Raw genomic sequence first — 22,362 nt, 5'->3', positions numbered from 1 at the left:
ATTTGTTTCCTTAAGTCAAAGTTTTCATAACTTCTTTGGTCATAATTCAATAGTGGGTATAGAGAGGAATATGATAAAATATTCATTCTTTTTTTACTTCATCAATTAGAATATCTAGAGCTATTTTGCTTAGAAGATATATTTAGAAGAGACATGTTTACTCTGTTTTCTTCCATTAATAGGGCCATCTTTTTTAATCTGGAAAAAGAAAGCTGGAGGTCCAGTTTGATTTGAATGCCTTAAGATTTAATCTATGGTATTATATTCAGTTACTCCATTCTTTCTGATACAAAATGGGTCATTGCTTATTCAAAAAGAAAACCTTAACTAGGTGTGCAGGCTTGGTCAACAAAAGGCAGTATATTCAGGATTTGGACAAAGACTTCAAACCCCAGCTCTGTCATTTACTAGCTGTGTGACCTTGTGCAAGTCACTTAACCTATTATTTTCTTCATCTATAAGAAAACCCCTAAAGTCTATGATTTTATAACAAGTCATTTCTCTTTTTTGAGCCTCAGTTTCCTCACCTGTAGAATGAGAGTTAGACCAGATGATTTCTAATGTCTCTTTCTCTGATATAATTCTATGTCTTTTCTGGATAATAATAAATAGAGCTCAAACATAGACAAGAGGACAAAAGTAAAATGAGATTTTTTTTTAAATCATGAAAGATAATGTCATAGCTGTTGGATACTGTTATTACAATAGCTTAAATAGTTCCCAAATAATTTGATTGGAAGCCAGGAAATGTAATTAGTAAAAGGTTAGGGACTAGTCCTGAGATTTCATTGGTATAGGGAATTCCTGGAAAAGGAACTCCCTCTACTAATTCAAGTTAACACCTTCTCTGCAACTGATAGTCCTTAAGAGAGTTGTCTTAGGCAATAAGAGGTTCAGTGACTTGCCCAGGTCATACAGGCTCACTCTGCTTTATCAGAGGCAAGGCTTGAATTCAGATTTTTAGGAATCTCAGGCTAGCTCTCTCTGTAGACACATTGCCTCTTATCCATAAATAATGCCATTAAAATGATAGCCCTTTAAATTGGGCATTGGGGAGGTAGCATGGTACAGTGGGAAGAATGTTGAATTTTCCCTCTAAACTTGAATTCAAGGGACCTGGGTTCAGATCCCAGCTCTGCCTTTTACTATCTGTGTGGTATGAACTTATACAAGCTACTTCACTCTGTAGGCCTCAGTTTCTTCATCTGTAAAAAAAAAAAAAAGTGGGGGAGGAGGGGGAGGGAGCCTCCAGGCCTTGTACTAGATAGGCTGTATAGTCCCTTCCAGTTCTAGAGTCATGAACCTATGAACTCTGCATGCCATGGACTTGCTGCATGGTCTTGGTTCACTCCCCATTTCAGTCTCTGAGTCAGGCGCAATCATGCAAATCTGTCTCGAAGAGGAAAGCAGACATTGGGCCTTCCACTTTTGAAAGAAGAAACTGATGAAAATGAGGGGAGATCACAATAAGTCATCATAGATTCAGTCAAGTTTTACATCCTTGTGAAATGACTTGTCTGAGGTGCTACCACCAATACTTAGCTAAATAATTTTCTCATCTCAAAAATAATCTCTTAGGACTCAGTAACTAAAACAGCTGCAGAACACATTCACCAACCTCAAATGAAAATCAGTTTCCTCTATAAGAGGAAGAACCACTGGTGCCTAAGATAACAAAGTACTGTTAATTAGTTGTTATTACCAAAATATTCAGGGGGAAACCCAAGGAAACCACATTTTGCCCTGTTTTCTTCCCCCTCTCCCTGAGATTGCTTTCATTTTGTGAGCAGTCACATTGCTTCTCTGGAATGGACAAAGATTATAAAGCCACAAAAGCCAGATATTTTTTAAATAAAAGATAAAAAACCTTGTTGAGTTGTTTTGTCAGGTTTGCTGGGTAGTTATATAAAACTTCAGCTTTTCAGTGACTGTGCAGCTCTGGCCAGGGGGATCCCCATTGATCTAAAGTGTATTTGCAAGTAAAACTGAGATATAGTTTTAATAGCTCCATGCCCAAGTTTGATAATGTTTCCTATTTAGTCACTTCTACTTATGGGAGAAAGCATGATGATAGTGAATGAAAGGAAAGCCTTAGTGTGAGGAAGACCTGAGTTCGATTCCTACTGGCATGCACCAGCAGTGTGACCATGAACAAGCCCCTTAACCTCTCAGTCTTCCAAATACCTCTCCAAGACAGTAAGTTACAAGTGAGTTGTAAGTCTGGAACAATGGAAGGGGTTTCCATACCAGGAGTTCTCCAAAATGATAAAATCACAGGTCTGGACTCAGAACAAACAGAAAATACAATGATTATAATGCAGTGAATTCGTATCACTACAAACCACAATAAAAATCTTCATATTCTAGTATGTGGGTTCACAGAATATATATGGACTTATTAAAATTTAGGCAGAAGCCCACATACACACATGTTAGATAAAGTCAACTCTCAATCTGTGTTAGAGAAGGGAACATAACTGAAGCAATTGCAAAACCAAAAACTATGCACTCCACTATCTAGTGAACACCTTATTAGGGAAAGATGCTTGGATTACTTCCCAGGGTTATCTATACTTTTGTATAAACAGCCATTGACTGTACATGCATTTTTTTAAAGCAAAGAAAGTTATGCACACTACACTGTGCCCTGCATGAGGAAAAGTGGCTTAATGTCAACACACTGGAATTGCCAGTATGTGTTTATTCAGGGGAGAATAATACCCCTCCTTTCTCCTCCCCAGCCCTCCTTCCCCACTCTCAAGCCAAGCACTGTGGCTCTGTGTGTGGCCCAAACTCGTGGAGGGACCACAATGCCTCAGGGATTCTGCTACTGGCACAGAAACTTCCACCACTGTCCCCACCTTCCCCCAAAAGGGGCCTGGCTAGAATCATTATAATACTAGCAGGAAGATTTGGAGCCCAATCAGTAAAGACCAGATTATTTTTTCTCTAATATATTTCTGGGAATCAGACCGACATTTTAGCATTTATTAGTCATGTTCAGGGTTTTCGGATTTTTTTTCCTGTTCTATATTTTAAGTGTTTCACCAGAATTGCTTACTCTGGTCCCATTCTGTGCACCTCATTATGTTTTAATGCCATTTTTTATTGCTGAGAAACTTAATATAATCATTTCCCATTTCCCCTATTAAGGTTTGAACAGGCTTTTATTACCAGTTTGATCAGTAGTGTGGTAAAAACGGAGGACAGTTATTTTTGGATAGCTCTTCAAGACCAAAATGTTACAGGCGAATACACTTGGAAAACAGCAGGGCAAAAGGATGAGCCAGTGCAGTATACAAACTGGAACAAATATCAACCAAGTGAGTAAAATATATCGCAACATAAACTTGAATTCTTCACACTAACTCCTACTTCTTTTGCCCTTTTAGCTCAATTTCTCCCATGCATCATGCCGCCCCCTTTCTCTCTTCCTTAAAGTCTCTTTATGTCCCATTTCACTCACTAACCACCTGTCTTTGCCCAGGGATGGTTAGGTAGGCTGCCATCTTTACAGATATTTTAGAATCAGTTCATTCACTTAATAACTATTTATTGAGAAATTTCCATGTGCACGATGCTCTGCTAGACACTGGGTGATACAGAGATGAATCAAAACTATTGTCTTCACGGAGCTTAGGCTGATACTATACCTACATGAATATAGTGAAGGGGAAATAAGATATGTACACATATTGCTGTCGTATAAGGCAATCTCTTCCTAAGGCTATGAGCTATATAAAAAAAGGATTATGAGAATTCAGAAGAGTGAAAAACAGCTTCCTTTTTAAAAAAAAATTATTTATTTTTAGTTTCCAACATTCACTTCTATAAGATTTCGAGTTCTAAGTTTTCTCCCCCTTCTTCCTCTGTCCCCTCCATTAGATGGCATGCTATCTGATATAGGCTATACATATACATTCATATTAAACATATTTTCACATTAGTCATGTTGTGAAGCAGAATTAGAACCAATGGGAGAAACCACGAGAAAAAAGAAATAAAACAAAAGAAAAAAAGAGAGAGCAAATAGTATTCTTTTGATCTGCATTCAGACTCCACAGTTCTTTTTCTGGATGTGAGTAGCATTTTCCATCATGAGTCTTTCAGAGTTGCCTTAGATCCTTGCTTTGCTGAGAAAAGTCAAGTCTATCAACGTTATCCTTCACACAATGTGGCTGCAACTGTGTGCAATGATCTCCTGGTTCTGCTCACTTCACTCAGCATCAGTTCCTGGAAGTCTTTCCAGGGAAACACAGTTTTCTTCCAGGGTCATAATATCTCATCAGAACAATCTTATGCAGTATTCACTAGTATTATCCCCATTTTACAAATGGGGAAAGTCAGGTTAAGAGAGTTTAAGTAACTTGCTCAGAGTCACACAGGTATTAAATGTCTAAACCAGAATTTGAACTCACATCTTTCTGGCTCTAAGTCCAAGCTCTATTCAATTTGTCACCTAGCTGGCATCCGGAACCATTTCATGGAGGGGATGATTTTGAAGTAGACATAAAAAAATAGATGTACTTTTGACATAGAAATATGAGGGAGGTATTTTTAGGTCCAAGGAATGGTTTTTAGCAAAGGTGGAGTTGGTGAAATCATCAGCTATGTATAGGACATATTAAGGAATCTTATTTAGCTGGAGAATAAAGTATATGTAGGTGGGCAGTGGAAATAGGGCAGGAAAAGTAAATTGAATTCATATTGGGAAAGTTCTAAGCACTTGGACTTGATATGAAAATGAAAGGTCAGCCACTGAAGGATTTTGACTGAAGAAATAACAAGGCCAGAAGGGTGGTTTTCAGAAAGAGTATCATGCTGATAGTGTGACAAGGTAGACCCAAGGGAGAGAGAGATAGAAGTTGGGATGAGCAGTTAGGGACAAATATCACTATTGACCCAGAAAAGCAATGGGGGTCTGAACTAGGGTAACAGCAGTGAGAATGGAAGGAAGAATCAGCAGGATTTGATGACTGGCCCAAAGTAGTTGGGATAATTACTGCTGAACCAAAGCAATGCTAGGACTCTACACCCCAATGCCTGCCCATGTTCTAAGGTCAGGAACTCCATTTCATCAGAATCCACTATGTATTGAATTGGCCCTTGATGTTCAGAAACCCTGGTGCGTTGGCACAATTTGAAAACATTCTCTAATTCTAATCTATACTCCTTCCTCAGTCTTGTAAGACCTTATTAAAATGTGGAAAGGCCCCCTCAGCATCTCAAGAAAAAGGAAGAACAAAGGAGGGAAAGATCAAAGACCATTCAATCAGCTGAGTGTACAATTAAAGAATTTCAACCCAGTTATTTTGTGAGGAGTTAGACTTACATGACCTATGACATTCTTTCTAGATTCAGGATTTGGTAGTTTTGGATTTAAACTGCTATCTGTTGTCATTAGTCTAAGAAGACTGTGGAAGTTGGTGACTTTTTAGCACACTAATTAAGCATTACTGCAAATCACTGAACAAAATGAGCCATTTTTAATTAATATCTTTTTTTCCTTAATATCTCTATGTCTCAGTCCACTCACTAACCACTGGTCCTTATCAAGGAATTGGTAGGTAAACTGGTATTTTAACAGATATTTTGGGGTTAGTTCATTCATTTAATAACTATTTTGACAAATCTATACATGTTATTTTTGCTTATTTTATACTAGAGAGGAACTGTACTGAGATAATAAGGGGAGGAAACAAAGCATCAATATTACTTAACTACAAAGAATGATATATTTGAAATGGAACTTTCATTTTTTTATCCAGGAAAAAAGTATTTTTACTCTGAACAAAAACTAAAGCACCAATTCTAATATACTTTGGAGCATTGTTATAAAGAACTACACTTCTCAAAATAAATTAGCTGCATTCTGGGAAGTAAAATTCCTTGGCTTCTATGTCAGGGGGCCAATGGGGGAAGGAGAATGAGGGAGAGAAGAGAAAGAGGTATATTTGCATGTTTGTAAAACTTGGAATATATAACAGAACTCCCTGTCATTAGTAAGTTTCTGCTGTAATTTATTTGACTGTCACTACTTGTCTTCCCTTTCCCTAAGCAAAAATGCTGTTGTGATGCTCAGTTTGGCTGCTGATCCTGATTGACAGTGAGCAAATTGTCTTTGAATAAGATGAAAATGTAAATCTTTTTGAAGAAAATGGCAATATAAAAGCCCTTGTGTTTTCCTTTTTCCCTTAAATTGCAGCTTGCAGAAACACCACCCTAAATCACATTTTCTTTTCTACCTGTCACAAAAGAATCCATTAGCCCAGCCTCTGTGTCAGAATCTTAATCCAGCCAAGACTGACTAATAAATTGACCACTGAACAGGAAGCCGACCGCTTTTCATAAACTCAGCCAAAGCAGTGACCTTGTGTGTTACCAACAAAATAATCACCCAGTGATGGCTTCACAGTTCTGCCAGTTTCAATCAAAAAGCAAATTTGTGGTATGTGTTCTTTTACAAGGAGTAAAAAATTCAGGTCATTGACCAGGAGAAATATTTCAGATCCACACTAATTAATAGTATTGATTAAAACATGTGATTCCAACTAGGGTCTCCCTTAGTTACAATGAGGCCAGTGATTAGACGTTTAAATGCACTGTGTACGTGATTTGGACTTTTAAAATGAAGTTGTGCTTTCTCTCTGAAGGAAAGGAATAGGTCAGGCAAGACAGGTTCAAAGAGCATTTTGTGAGCAAAATTGGAAGTTATCCATTATCTATATAGAGAAAAAAGAAAACTTTTGGAAATACTACCTGTTTTCCTTTCACCCTACAATAGCTGTATCCTTCTCATGTTTTAGGATTGCAGATGCTAGAAATCTCTGAAGATCCTCTTTGTCCCAGTGAGTATAGCTCAAGTGCATATAAAGGTATGCACTCAATGGTGCCAAGAAATGGTAAATCATGTGCCAGTGAGAGATAGAAGTGGATTCATGAGAGCAACTGGAACAGTTTAATAACGATAATAGCTAATGTTTACATAGTGCCTCATGGGTACTTTAGCTGAGGTCACTGAATTTTTTTTTTAATCTTTTGATAATTATTTCAATATATTTGGTTTCTTTTGTAATCCTATATATTTGATTTTTGTACATTTAAAAACATCATTCCCTGAAAGTATCCTTGGGCTTTATCAGACTGTCAAAGACGTCTATGACACCAAAAAAAATTAAGAACCTGTCATATGATGCTTTAAGGTTTGTAAAGCACTTTATATGCATATATGTAAAATATCATTTGATCTTTGTAACAACCTTATGAAATTATTGCTTTTATGACCCCCATCTTACAGATGAGAAAACTAAGGCTGAGAGAGGTTAAGTAACTTGCCCAGGGTCACACAACCAATAAGTATCTGAGGCAGCCTTTGACCTCAGATCTTTCTGACTCTATGCACAGTGCCACTTAGCTGCCTGTCTATAAAGTCTTCCACATGTAGTACTTAGTAGCATCTCTTTGTCTTTTGTCAGTTGCTCACAGAGTACCTTGAATAAAATATGTTTAATAAATGGAAGAAAGGAAGAAAAGGAGGAGGGAAGGAAGGAAGGAAGGAAGGAAGGAAGGAAGGAAGGAAGGAAGGAAGGGAGGGAGGGAGGGAGGGAGGGAGGGAGGGAGGAAGGGAAGAAGGAAGAGAAGGAGGGAAGGAAGGAAGGAAGGAAGGAAGGAAGGAAGGAAGGAAGGAAGGAAGGAAGGAAGGAAGGAAGGAAGGATTTAAAGGTACTGAGTATGTTTAGACTGGAGAAAAAGTGGACTTACAGGAACATGGTAGCTGTCAGTACCTGAAGGGCTTTCCTATGGAAGGGCAACCACACGTGTCTGACCCTAGGAAACTAAAATAGGAGCAATACCTAATAATACTTAATACTTAAAAATTGCAAACAGATAGATTTCTGTTCAATGTGAGGAAAAACTTCTAAGATTAGAGTTCTCCTAAAGTACAAAAAACTACCTCAGGAAGTAGTAGGCTCTGTTCTCCTGCAGGTTGTCAAGTATCCTGAATGACATCTTGGGGATATTGTCAGCCATGACTCCTACCTCAGTGAAGATGGTGCCCCATACCCCTTTGGCTCTGAGATTTTGTGATTCTGCAAGGCACCATATTAGGAACTGTAGAAACGAAGAGGGAAAATTATGTTGTCCTCATCCTAATGGACCAATAAGTGACAGAAAGCCATAATATAAATCGGAATGTGGCGTGTTTTAAAACATTAAAATGTTTTTAAAAGAATGAGAAAATGAGAGAATTAAGGGCAAGCACAGAGGCATGAATGATTGGGAAGGAAGTAATCTTGGCTGGAAGGATCAGAACAATTAGTAGTTCATTGGACAAAGACAACTGATGAATGAATCAACGTAGCTCAAAAAATAGGTCTGCAGGAACTCTGCTTCTCTGGTCTGTTTCTTTACAACGTTTTTTTTATCCATTTCTTGGATGAAGACAAGTGTAGTATGATTGTCAAACTGTGGGTGACATGAAGCTTGGAAGAAATTACTATGTGGCAAAATAAGGATGTCAGCCCAAATCTAACAAAATGAAATTTCATAGGCATAATTTTAAAGTCCTATATTTGGGGTTCACATAAAGTCAGTCATATGCATACAGGACAAGGGAGACTTCACTTTCACATTTTTACTGTGAAAAAATTCATTAGTTTGACTGCACATTCAATGAGTCACTAGTATAATGTACTGTCACAAAAAGAAATAAAAACCAGTCCAGTTCATCTTAGACCACATTAATAGGATTATAGAATCATACACTTAGAAGCAGAAGGGACCTTAAAAGCCATCTGATCCACCCCAGTCTTTTTATAGATGAGGAGCTAGGAGCTAGGAATTAGGTTAAGTGTAGCAAGTAACTCAGCTGGGATACAAACCCAGGTCATCTGGCTCCAAATCCAGAATACCCTCAACTGCTATAGAAGTAGAATGTCCACAGCAACGAAGATAACAGCCATGCAGAATCGTGCACAAGTCAGATGACATTCAGTTGATAGTCAGCATTTATTAAGCACCTTCTCTATTCCCGGCAGCTAGATGGAACAGTTGATACAGTGCTAGGTCTGAATTTAGGACAATTCATCTTTCTAAGTTCAAATCTGGCCTCAGATACTCACTAGCTATATGATCCTGAGCAAATCACTTAATTTTGTTTGCCTCAATTTCCTCATCTGCAAAATGAGCTAGACAAGGAAACGATAAGCCACTGTGGTGTCTTTGCCAAGAAAACCCCAATGGAGTCACAAAGAGTCAGACACAACTGAAATAACTGAACAACAGTAACAAGGCACCGTGTAAAGCACTCTAGATACAAAAAAGGCAAGAGTAGCACCTCCTCTCAAGGAGCTCACAATGTAACTCAGTTCAATTCAACAAGCATTCATTAAACACCTCCTAAGTACAAGGCACTGCACTAGTGCTCAGGATACAAAAGGAAAATGAAAAACAATCCCTACCCTCAAGGAGATTAAAGTGAACTGGAGGGAGTGAAGTTTTCCCTTCCTCTGTTCCAGTTCAGCAGGATGCAATTTCAAGGTCACCTTTCTAGTTAGTGGCAGTCAGGACTAGACGCCAGTCTGCTTCATTCTTGACCTTGATCCTGTCCACTATACTACACCTAAGTTCTCGTGTGTCACACCTAACCAACCATTATCCTCACGTTGACTCAGCTTCCCAAGACCCTGACATTGTAGTGCCTGGCCCAGGCTAGCTATCCCTGAAAACTCCTATGTTTCAAGAACTTCTCAGCTGCTTACCCTCATCAAAACAACCTGTCTTATGTTCCAAATCCTCTCAGACTTAAAAGGAGAGCTAAACAACTGGATGTGTTATTTTGTTAATAGGTTAATATGTTGCCTTTCCCAGAAACCTGGGTATTTTTAACAAAGACCTGCCATAAACTATGGTCTAACCCAAAGAAATCACTTTAATGGCAGAAATTCAGGCACATGTGGCAGGATCAGGGGTAGACTGACCTCCAGGTACCTCTCACATTACGGAATATGAGCAGTGACCTATGGGAAGAGGCAGACTTTCTGCCCTGTGGCTATGACATAAAAAAGGAGAATATAGTTTAGGTCATGGAGTAAGTAGTTTGTCCAGCTTTACATTCTAACATTTCAAAATGACTAAAATTTGCTTCGCCTACGTGATATTGTCTATCCCTTTCCTCTCCTCTTTGTTGAGTACCTAGAGGAGTATGGGATGAAAGGGATGGGGAAAGAAAGAAAGTTGAATGAAAACTATGGATGCCACTGCTGCTCTAGTATTACAAACAGCAGTCCAGACTTCCCTAGATTTTCTTCTCTTCTTGAAGGAGTTATCAAACTTGAGAAATATCCTTTAAACCAAGAGAAGAAACTTTCCTGACTTTTTTACTTACTAGCTCCTATGCTCCTCATTTGGCTTTGCAAGCATCACCATGATATAAGATTGTAAATTCAGTTTGTAAATCCCTTAGCCCAGCCTCCCTTTATTATACCACTTTACAGCTTCTTTGGGGGTTGAGTCTCTAAAATTTAGGTCAAATGTTCCATTAAGGTAACTACTTTAAAATACCAATAACACTCATACAGCACTTTTCATCTTCATAGTGGTTTACAAACATCTCCTTTCTTCACTAATGAAGATGAGTTGGATTTCTACAGTGTCTAAAACCAAAGCTATTTAATCACCGTCTTACAGAGAAAAGTAAGACAAAATGCAAGACTAACAAAAAAAGTATATTACATTTTAAATTTGCTGATTTCAATGCTCTGCAAAAACTCTGTTTTTTTTTCTTCCAACATGTAGGCAAGACTTTTCTGCTATAAAGTCCCAGAATCCATAATGAAACTGAGGATATATCTCCAGCAGCTCAGCATTTCCCATAAGGCTTTCAATCTAGCTAGGGAATGTATTTTAGCCAGTATATTCCAAGTGAAGAAACTTCAAGTTATAAATCCTCTATATAGAGAAATGGCTGACTATATACTTAATGCCTCTGCTTTCTAACTGCCCACATTGAGGGCATGACATCTAGGGAGACAATGAGGTACAGTGGGTAAAGGACTGGAGTAGGTGATCGAATACTTGAGTTCTGGTCTTGGCTCTTCTGTTAGCTGTATGACATTCTATCAGTCACCCTTCCTCTCTGACTCCCATTTTCTTGTATGTAAAAACAGAATTTTTGTTAGATAATCTCTAGGATCATTTCCTGCTCTAAAAGTCTATAAATGAGGAGCAACTAGGTGACACAGTGGATAGAGTACTGGAGTTAGGAGGACCTGAGTTCAAATTTGACCTCAGACACTTAAACCTGATTGTCTCACCCCCTCCCCAATCCTCCCCCCAAAAAGGTCTATAAATGTTGAGATGAAATCCTCTGGTTTTCTGTGCTAACAATCAAAATATTCTGGGTGGATATTTAACATTGAATTTTGGGTAACAGAATTGTCTAACTCAACTCCTTTTTCTTACCATCTTCTTTTGTGCCCTCTAGGGGTATCATGTTCATTTAAATCCTCCATTTCCACTGTTTTCCACAGTTCAGTTGACTCTGCCTCAGACAATCTCTTTTCCCCATCTTCCTTGATTACCTTCCTTCTCTCTTTTCTTCTAATTCTTGCCTAGAAAAACCTTTTTCCTTTTTCCTCTCCCTTTCTGAACTCCTTCCTTATTTTACCTCCTTCTCTAATCTTTCTCTCATTTCTCTCTCTCCTTATTCCATTTATGAATCTAATCATGACTGATAACTATGAATAATATAGATAAAGAATTCTAATCAAGGAAAAGAAAAGTCATAAATTTTGAAGGAAGAATAGACATAATAAAGAAATAGACATAATAAAGAAAAATCCATGTCCAGCTTACAACTTCCTCCCATGACAAGTCTGTAACTACTTAAAGAGGCCTATTCATTGAATGGGTGTATTTCACTCAAAGTGAGAATCTGATAAGACCTTAGCCTAAAATGGTCTGGGTCCCACATTGTGTCCTGGCCCATCTGCAGTTATCCTGATGAATATCAGACCACTCAACCTAGATGACTCTGGAGGAGAAAGTGAGGCTGGTGACCTTACGCAGACCTCCCTCACTCAAATCAAAGACATGCATGTCATGTCATCATCTTGATGTCATGGTCCTCTTCAAGAATGAAGGACAAACACAACCTCTATCTACCTCAGTCAGTCCATCATCACGCAGTTATAATGCACTTACTATGTGTCATCCACTAGAAATACTAATACTAATGCTAGAAATACCAAGACAAAGTGAACATATTAATATTTTAAAAATTAAAGTAATTAAATTTTCAAATGTTTTTTGATGTTTGTAAAATTTATGTTGCTACGTTATTAAAGCATAAAAGTGCATTCCGAATTTTAATTTATTATTTAATTTGACAAACATTGCTCAAGTGCCTACTGTATCCAATGCACTGTGCTAGGCATTATGGGGTATATGAAGATGTGTTAGATATAATGTCTGCCTTTACAAAGGACCCTAAGGTCCAATAAGATAAAAACAAGAGTGCAAATACTAAGTAGTGATACACACAATAAAAGAATGTGATCAGTGCCTTTCAAGAGGTTTATTTTGTTTTTGTTTTAAGGGGATTTAAGGAGGAGAAAGAGCCTTTCTGGTTAATAAATAAAAAATAGAATAAATAAAGGAATACTTCATGGAAAACTGGGTAGTTTAGTTGTGCTTTGAAAGATGGGCTGAGACCATTCCAGGATGTGTGTGTGTGTGTGTGTGTGTGTGTGTGTGTGTGTTTGTGTGTGTGTTCATCCTTCATTGCTGAAGAAGACCATGCCATCAGAGAAATAATGACATGACTTGCACTTGACTTTGTTTTGAGTGAGGGAGAGAGGGGAGGAATGGAGATAGGAAAATGGAATCTAGCTGCCATTTATAACATTGCTTCTTTGGGAGAATATTTTCCTTGTTGTGAACAGCCCATGGAATAGAACACATTTGAAACTCAAGGAACATAACAACAGAGTGGATTTTGGCTTGTTCTATCCCTCTAAACCTTTCACTTCCCCATGTTGTACCCTAATTCTGCAGATACAGCATGTTGTTCTAGATGTTGGGGAAGGTAGAGTTTAGAATAGGCACAGCCTCTGTCTTTTTAGAACTTTAATGAATATATAGCTTGCATAAATTACTGTAATACAAGAGAATTCTAGTTGTTCTTGTTCAGTGATGTACAACTCTCCATGACCCCATTTGAGATTTTCTTGGCAAAGATACTAGAGTGGTGTGCCATTTTCTTCTCTAGCTCATTTTACAGATGAGGAAACTGAGGCAAAATGGGTGAAGTGACTTGCCCAGGGTCACACAGCTAGTAAGTGTCTGAAGCTGGATTTGAATTCAGGAAGATGACTTCCTGACACCTGGTGGAAACTTTATTCAGTGCACCACCCAGTTGCCCAATACAAAAGAATACATTACATGTTTTAGTCCTGTTTAATGTCCAAGGGGTGGAGGCTATTGCCAACTTGTTGTTTTATCGTTTCAGTCATGACTGACACTTCACCCCATTTAGGGTATTCTTGGCAATATTACCAACTGGGAGCTCATCAATTCTTGAGATGGCAAAGTATAGGGGAAAGAATGCTGACTTTCTAGTCAAAAGATTTGGATTCAAATCCTATCTTGGTCAAGTCTCAGCTTCAGTTGCTAGATTGACAGAACAGAAAGACTAGACTAGATGATCTATAAGGTTTCTACCAATTCAAATTCAGTGATTCATCCTAAGAGTCATGGAGGATATCTGAGGTCATCTTATACAAACATCTCATTTTACAAATGAAACAGCTCTATAGAGGTAAGGTGACATAAGGAGCTACTGGGCTAGGATTCCAACTGTTGTTTTCCACCTCCAAATTCTGGTATTATTTCTCTACTCCACCATGCTTCCTTAGCAAAGGCTTCCCAGAACAGAGCCCTACCACCTTTCTTTCTCTTCTTAAATCAAGCCTGATAATATTTAGAATGGTTAAGAGATTCTGAAGGTTGGTTGTGGCCATGCAAGATCAGTCAATCAACAAGCATTCTTTACGTGGGCCAGGAACTGTGCTAGAAGTTGAGGACATGAAGACCAGAACAAAATAGCTGTTACCCTCAGGGAGCTTATCCTCTATCTGGAGAAACAACACATGCACATACAAATAAACTTAATGTAGATATAAAGTAATTTCAGGGGGTCACTAACAGATTAGGGGTGAATCAAGAAAAGCCTCATATGGGAGATGACACTTCAGTTTCTAAAAGGCTTTGGACTACAGTTAGAAAACATCTTCCCTTTCCTATGGCTGCCATATGTGTCTGAGTTTTCTGCTTAACAGAGACTAGGTGCCACATTCCTTCTTCTTAGAATTTTCTATCTTCATTTCTGTTCACCAGAGAGGGATGGAAATGAGGCAATCATGCCAATGGAGTGTCTTTTCTTTTGCATTTTTATTGTTATTGTCTCAGTATTTTATTACAGGATGTCAGTTATTCATCATTCCTGAGATGTCTCACCTGAGCACAAAATGGTGCTGTAGTCAGATGTTAAATCTGCTTGTTTTCTGGTTTTTAGGCTACAGTGGAGGCTGTGTGGTTATTCGGGGAAGGAATCCCCCTGGTTTCTGGGAAGTCAAAGACTGCAGGAGATTTAAAGCAATGTCCCTGTGCAAACAACCGGTGACAGCACGGAGAGAGACTGAACATGAAGAGAGGTGGCCTTTTCATCCTTGCTTTTTGGGATGGGAATCAAAACCCAGTCTCACCAGTTGTTACAAGGTAAAAACAAAGACCTTGTTAGGATTATTAATTCAGTTCACGTTTGAACCCCTTTCATCCATGTTTCCTGAAGACCTAAGTGATTATTACAAATTCAGAAGGAATTCATTTCCCTTCCTGTAGTCAATTACAATCAGATGACATCATGCACATAAAATTCATTGTAGATATAAAGTGCCCCATAAATGTGAGCTGGTGTAATTGTGTGGGCTACAAAGTCAAATTCAGAATTTCCCCAAAGACTACAGGGTTCCTCATGGTGCTAATCCTGAGGTCTCAATCAGTGTTCCTTATGTTGATAAGATTCAAGGAAATATTAGAAGACCAGAGTGGAAAATACCTGGAAATGAGAATAGATTGATTTTGTGTCATTCATAAGGAAGTTAATTAAAGCCTTGTTATAGGACAGTACAATTTTGCGCTATTTAATCAATCAATCAATAAGCATTTATTAAACATATACTCTGCAGGAAGCACTGTGATAGGCGCTGGGGCTAGGAAGATAAAAAATGAAATAATTCTCACCTCAAAAGAACTTATATTCTATTAAGGGCAGACTTTAAACTTTCCCAGAAGCCTGAAGACTACCCAATTTATGTTCATGTTTTTATATTTTTATATATGTGTGTATGTGTATACAAATATATATATTTATACACACACACATACACACACACACATACACACACAGAGGCAACTAGATGGCTCAGAGAATAGATCACTAAGCCTGGAATCAGAAAGACCCAAGTTCAAATTTGACCTTAGATACTTACTAACTCTGTGACTTGGGCAAGTCATTTAACCTCTGCTTGCCTTATTCCACTGGAAAAGGAAATGACAATCCACTCCAGTATCTTTGCCAAGAAAATCCCTTGGATAGTAGGGTTACAAAGAGTTGGACATGACTGAACGACTGAACAGCAAATGTATAAATACATGCACATAAACATGTTTCTACCCATTTCCATGGAAGTGCTCCTCTACAAATGGTTTTAGAGTTTTGCCCATCCTCAAATTAATTCAGTTTTTAACAGTAAAATGAGTAGATAATTATTTTCTCCTACCCGTTTTAATTTCTTGCTTTGCTGATCAATGCCTCTCAAAATGAGCGATAATGTTTTAACCCAACATCCACAGGAGGGAGGAGAAAAGGAAACCTACAAAAGTAAATTTTATAAAAGGGAAAATGAACATTTATAGGATACATGCCAGTGACCCAGCAAGTGACAATCAGTCAGTTAACAAGCATTTATTAAATACTTACAATGTCCCACAAGCTATGCTACATTCTGGGGATGCAGAGAAATGCCAGGAGAATGGGCATGGGTTATTTCTTCAAGTAAGGATTCAAAAGCCTTATAGAGGTATTTATGTTTATTTGTTTTTTCCAAATTGGGTTTGACTCTACGTGTGAAATACTAACTAAGATTCCATAGAAGATGTGGGGATACACTCCCATTATATGCAGAGTCTAACCAGGAAGAAAGAACTTATTAATATAGCTTTGTACAAACATATGTATGCATGTATATATTCCAAAGCAAGCAATATTGATTTGTTTACCTTCCTCAGAGGAAGGAATAGCATTTGCAAATACAAAATTCTTAGAAACAAAACGATGTCTATATATACATAACAAGAAGAATAATGGAACTTTTATGGAAAGCATTGCAGCAGTTCACATTTTGTTGATCCTACAAGTATATACAGTAGTTGTTGGTATGTAAGGGTGAGTATTTGTGAGTTAGAGTGAATCAGGAAGGAGACACATTTTGAATTATAATTAAAAGATGAGAACATTAAAATGTGATCCGTAGAGGTTGGAACACAAGCTCAACAAAGGCAAAATGTCTAAAGAGGGGTGGCAGGAAGACTGATTAGACTAGACTGGTATCAAAGACAGATTGGGATACTGAATTCAGATAAAGAGACACCCAACTTTTTTTTAAATAGTATTTTTTTCTCCAGTTACATGTCAAGAACATTTTTAGCATTCATTTTTACAAGATTTTGAGCTCCAAATTTTTCTTGCTCCCTCCTACCTTACCCTCCTCCAAAAATGGTAGGCAATCCGATATAGTTTATACATGTGCTATCATGTAAAAATATTTCTCTATTAGTCACAGTTGTGAAAGAAGAAATAGATCGGAAGGAAAAAAAATGAGAAAGAATAAAGGAAGTGAAAAAAAAAGTTATACTTAGATCTGCATTCAGAGTCCATCAGTTTTTATATGGATAACATTTTCCTTCCTGAGTCCTTTGTAATTGAAGAGACTCCCAACGTTAAATGGCCTCAGAAGTCTATGGTCTGTAGTGCTAGGATGTCAGTGCCCCAAGGGCATAAACTCCCTAACTTGTACTGTGGAAGGCAATTCTAATTTATTCCCTATCATGAGAACAGATGAATTGGTAATCTAGAGAATGTGTAAAGGCACAACTTTACCAGTTTGTTTGGCTAAGATTTAGCACCCCTGTAATGCCTCAGTTTGAACAACCAATGTTCTCTCACCGCAACCCTGAATTTAATTAATTAATTAGTCTCTGGGCCCTCCTTCCATCAGGTCTAACTAACCATCCTGGAAGATTTCTACAAGGTGAGCTCACAATTAGTTCCCCCTTAGCTGGGTTAAATTTTTATCACATTTTTGACAAGTAGGTTACCTGCTATTTCTATGCCTGAAATAATCAAGTTGCCTCATTTTTTTAAAATAACACAGGTATTCCATAGTGAGAAAGTCTTAATGAAAAGAACATGGAGAGAGGCTGAAGCATTTTGTGAAGATTTTGGAGCACATCTTGCAAGCTTTTCTCATATTGAGGAAGAGAATTTTGTGAATGAGCTTTTACACACAAAATTTAACCGGTAAATATATATTATTTGATCTTGAAAATTTCTCAGATGACTTTTCAGTCTTTCAGTGATGGTACCTTCCACCAGGTACTCTAGGAATTTACATCTGTATTCTTATAAGAATTTGCATCTATATTATAAATTGGAGGCCTGTTCTTAGGCTAGGCCATTGGTGATTTCTGTTGTATATTGGAAAAAATGACACACTTATAGGTCATTCATTATTCAACAGTTAATGAAAGATTTATATAGCCATAGCAGGAGAAGGATATTCAACATGGAGAGTCACTGAGAACACCTTGAATTGAGTCAGCTAAGTGAATCTCTCATGCATGAATAGTAAATCATGTTCTGCTAAGCATTAGAGAGCTCCTCTGTACTAAAACAACTAGGAAGTGATATCAACAGCCTCAGTCCTTAGTCCCCTGAACCAACCAAGTCTTTTTTTTTTTTGGAGGAAATTGGGATTAAGTGACTTGACCAGGGTCACTTATACTTAAGTGTAAGTAAGACCAGATTTGAACTCAGGTCCTCCTGACTCCAGGGCCAGTGCTCTATCCATTGTGCCGCCTAGTTTCCCTTAGTCAAACAACTCGAGGGTAACCTTATAATACCTTTTGAGGAAAAAGTAAGCTTTTTTTCCTGGAAGGGTTAGGATATGTCTCCTATTTCAAGGTCAGAAGCAGACACTGACTCAGAAGAATGGTGGCATCCTATAGAACAGCATGCATACTAATTCACAAAGTCATCCTTCCATAACACAGAGAATAAAGAAGTTCCAAATTTTGTATTTGGATTCTTTTCTTTCCTCTCTGTTCAGACTCTAGGGGGCTTTAACCTGAATCAGTAATAACAAAGTTTTCATGTGCTTGTAGAGCACCACAAATTCTTCAAAGCATGATTGTTGGTCAACAAGCATTTATTGACAGAATATCTTCTGGTTGATGGGCATCAGCACCTGAAGGGGACGATAAAAGAAACAGAAAAGTCAGAAACTATGATCTTACCTGTAAAGATCTGACAATCCATTGGAAAGAAAAATAACATAAATTAAAAGGGCAAAAGATATGTGTATGTGTGTGCATTTAAAAAAATACAAAGTAAGACAGTTATATGAATATTTGTATTTACCAGATTTCTTCTGGATAATTGCTTTTTTGTATCAGAACTATGATTTCATTGATTTAGAGAATTCATGGTGAGGAAATGTCTTCTACCAAATCAAATCAGCACCTACCCCACTATTTATAGTCTAGGACAAGTCTTAAACTTCTTCCAGCACTTTAGTAGGATTAGTTGGAGTTGCATGGCTTGAGGGTATGAGCAGTGCAAAGTGCACATGCTTTGTGTTCTGAAACAAGGCTGCAGTGAAGTTACTCGATGCAGTAGGCAAGAGCTGCCAGAAACACCTCAGATTCATTATGCGTTTGACTTTTAATTAATTTTTGGTCGTTGTGCATTCAGAAACCTTTTACTGTTGCCAGATTTTTCCCAATCCCCATATGAGGTAGCAATCCCCAGTTTAAGGACAATGAGACATTAAGTGACTTGCTGAGAGGAACTGTTAGAGGAACTGTTTATTCCAGGAAAAATGAAGAATCCCCATCCATTTATTGGACTGACTGGAAAACTACTAACTTAGTTACAGAAGTGATTTTTAGGGCCTGACCGAGGACATTTGGGCAAATATACTTGATTTGCCCCTCCCAACAGGCCAACCTTCCTATCTTCCTCCAATCCTTATTCCAGAGTTTAACTGCAGAAATAATCATAGCAATACTGGAAGAAACTCTGGTGTAAGAATTTTCATCTAATTTTTACCATCCAGCCAGAATAACTCAAATATCTGAGAACAATAGCCTCAAGACAGTTTTATCCTTGGCACTAAAGAAAATAAAGCATCTGTCAGGATTTGAGAATCTTTTAAATATTTAATGCTGCAAAATTATTCTCTGAAAATTATCTTAGTGAGCTGCTTCATTGCATAATTAGCCTTTATTGTTTGATTTATTGAGCCCTCTCTGGCTTGCCATATCTGTACCCTGCCTTGTGAGCAGGAACATAATTGGGTGTGGAGTTGAAATCAGTGGTGAGTGCGGAGGTAACCCACTGAGGCTTTGATTAATGCAGGCTTCTATGGAAATCCTTATGTGTGTATTACTTTCAAAAAACCCTTTTTGGAATCTCCTACTAAATACTGGGATCTTCATTAATTGCTGCAGAGCGTAGGAGCCTTTGGAGAGACTAACAAAAGAGATGTATAAAATAGTAAGTAATATTGACCCTCCGAAAAAAGATCTTCCAAGCCCAAATGGAAGTTACCTTTTCATTTAACCCTTTTCAAATAGTTAATAACTTTTATCAGAATATATAAGTATTCCAAGTCATGATCCTACATTCTTAGAATGGGCTGACATTTCCTCCAGCTAATTCTACCTTGCCAAAGGTGGCCCCCAAAGCAAAATACTAAAATCATGCCTAGGCTCATTAGGCAAAGTTCAAAATATCAGTTATGTCTGAATTATATGTTTATAATAGAGGGTCATACACTGGTTGATTCCTCAATAAATGTATTGGTTGATTTACTTTGATCTGCAATTGTGCCAATAGCTCTAAAATAATATTTTCTAGTCAATGCAATTTCAAAGTATTTTTTTTCTGATTCTCTTAATGTAACAATTAAATTACAGTGACAAAAAACCAAAGGATTTTTGTTTTCTTTTCCCACTCCAGGACAGAAGAAAGACAGTTCTGGATTGGATTTAATAAAAGAAACCCATTATCTGAAGGGTCATGGGAATGGTCTGATGGAACTCCAGTAAGTTTTTGGAAATCGAATAGTGGGATTTGGATTGGAGCATTACTTTGAACTGTAGCTAGTGGCACAGTGAGTAGAGTACTGTTCTTGGATTCAAAAACACTCCTCTTCATGAGTTCAAATTTGACCCCTGACACTTACTGTGTGACCCTGGGCAAGTCATTTCACCTTGTTTGCCTCAGCTCCTTATCTGTAAAATGAGCTAGAGAAGGAAATGGCAAACCACTCCAGTATCTTTGCCAATAAAACCCCAAAATGAGATCACAGAGAGTTACGCACAACTGAAAACACTGAACAATTACTTTGAAACAGATGGTGCTAGAACCTTCTCATTTGCCTACTGAACCCTGGCATAATTGTGTGTATCATTAAGCACCCCAACATACACAGGGGGGCCTGCTATCACAGGTTCTTTAATCTGCTTTTATAAAAGGAAAGGCAACTTTTGAGGAGTTAACAATCACTTTGATCAAGCACATATGTCATTCACTTAGTTCCGGGGAAAAAGTCAGCACCCTGAACTTCAGAGAAAATACAGAGAAATCAAAGATCAACAGATAAGTTTCCAAACTGTCTGCAATACATCACAGATTTACAGATAATTGTCTGACCATGCATGCATAGTTACCAGAGAGGGAAGAACCAACATCTGGGTTTTCAAAGCCAGGGGACTCCTTTAGGGACTTCCCAAAGTCTCTTCTGGTCAAACAAAACACTTCTGGTCAGTAAGCCCCAAAGTAAAACCTCACCCTCTGAGTCTTTATACACTTTTTAGAGCCAGAGGGCATGACTCTCTGACCCAGTGCCTCAATAGAAAAAACAAAAGGTTCTTAGGAACCTCCTACAAAACAATTCCCCAATCAAGCTTCCCTCAATGGCAGGCCAATCAATGTGTGGGGAAGATCTTCTTTAATCACATGATTCAATCAGGGGCACTTTATACTAAAACAAAAACAGCAAAAGATCCTAATTTGCTTGCCATCACACTGTGACAGGCTGGGAATGTGGAGATCCTAGTCAGATGCACCATGACCTACACCTTTTATTCTATGGGTGGATTCAGGGAGCCCAAAATTGAATATGTAGGTTAGGATAAAGAAACAAGTAAGAATCCAATCCAGCCTACAGTGTTTCCTCTTGGGATTTTTCTGTCAGCCTAAGGCCAAACATATAAGCAAGCAAGACAATTATGGGACCATGCTTAAACAATCTCAATGAGTATCAGAAGCCTAGAGAATACAAGAACCATCTCACTTGATGGGTAGGATCCTCCAGGTTTGAACATTGGAGCTCTATACTAAATGATAGATACCGTAGTCTTCATATAGCTTGTAGCTCATTGCACAGAAGAGGAACACTATCCTTGCTCTGCTTCACTCCAGAGGGAAGAATCGGGAGCAACAGATAGGAATTATTAAGAGTAGGATTAAGGCTCTTTAAGGAAATACAATTAATGCTCATTATTCACAGATTCCATATTGGCAAATTCATCTGTTCAACTAAAATTTATTTATAAACCCATAATCAATACTCATGGCACTTTTGTGATCATTTGCAGACATGTGCGGTGGCAAAAATTTTGAGCTATCCAATAGGCAAGTTCCCAGCTGAGAATGAATAAGGCTATACTTTGCATTCTTGTCTCAGCTTTCATACTGTAAACAAGTGTTCTTTTCAGTCTATTTAGTGTCCTGTTTTTCACATTTTTGTGCCTCTTGTTGGCAATTTCACTATTTAAAATGGTCCCTAAGCGTAGTGTTGAAGTGCTGTCTAATGTTCCTAAGTATAAGAAGGCTGTGATGTGCCTTACAGAAAAAAAAAATATGTTAGATAAGCTTTGTTTAGGCATGAGTTATACTACTATTGGCCATGATTTTAATGTTAATGAATCAATAATGCACCCAAAATAAAAGGA

At 37.9% G+C, this 22,362-nt stretch overlaps 1 protein-coding gene across 2 annotated transcripts in view; it reads left to right on the top strand.

Moving 5' to 3' along the window:
* The window catches only part of PLA2R1 (phospholipase A2 receptor 1), a 145,422-nt gene that overhangs the window by 84,349 nt on the left and 38,711 nt on the right, over nucleotides 1-22,362 (top strand). For both annotated transcript variants that reach the window (XM_072612131.1, XM_072612130.1), the window contains 4 exons: nucleotides 3,154-3,323; nucleotides 14,576-14,778; nucleotides 17,496-17,641; nucleotides 20,363-20,447. In XM_072612131.1, coding sequence (XP_072468232.1) covers nucleotides 3,154-3,323; nucleotides 14,576-14,778; nucleotides 17,496-17,641; nucleotides 20,363-20,447 — 604 coding nt within the window. The remainder of the gene's footprint in view (nucleotides 1-3,153; nucleotides 3,324-14,575; nucleotides 14,779-17,495; nucleotides 17,642-20,362; nucleotides 20,448-22,362) is intronic.

This window comes from Notamacropus eugenii, chromosome 5 (assembly GCF_028372415.1).
Source record: "Notamacropus eugenii isolate mMacEug1 chromosome 5, mMacEug1.pri_v2, whole genome shotgun sequence".
NCBI classification, from domain to species: Eukaryota; Metazoa; Chordata; class Mammalia; order Diprotodontia; family Macropodidae; genus Notamacropus; species Notamacropus eugenii.
This window is presented reverse-complemented; position numbering and strand designations above follow the sequence as displayed.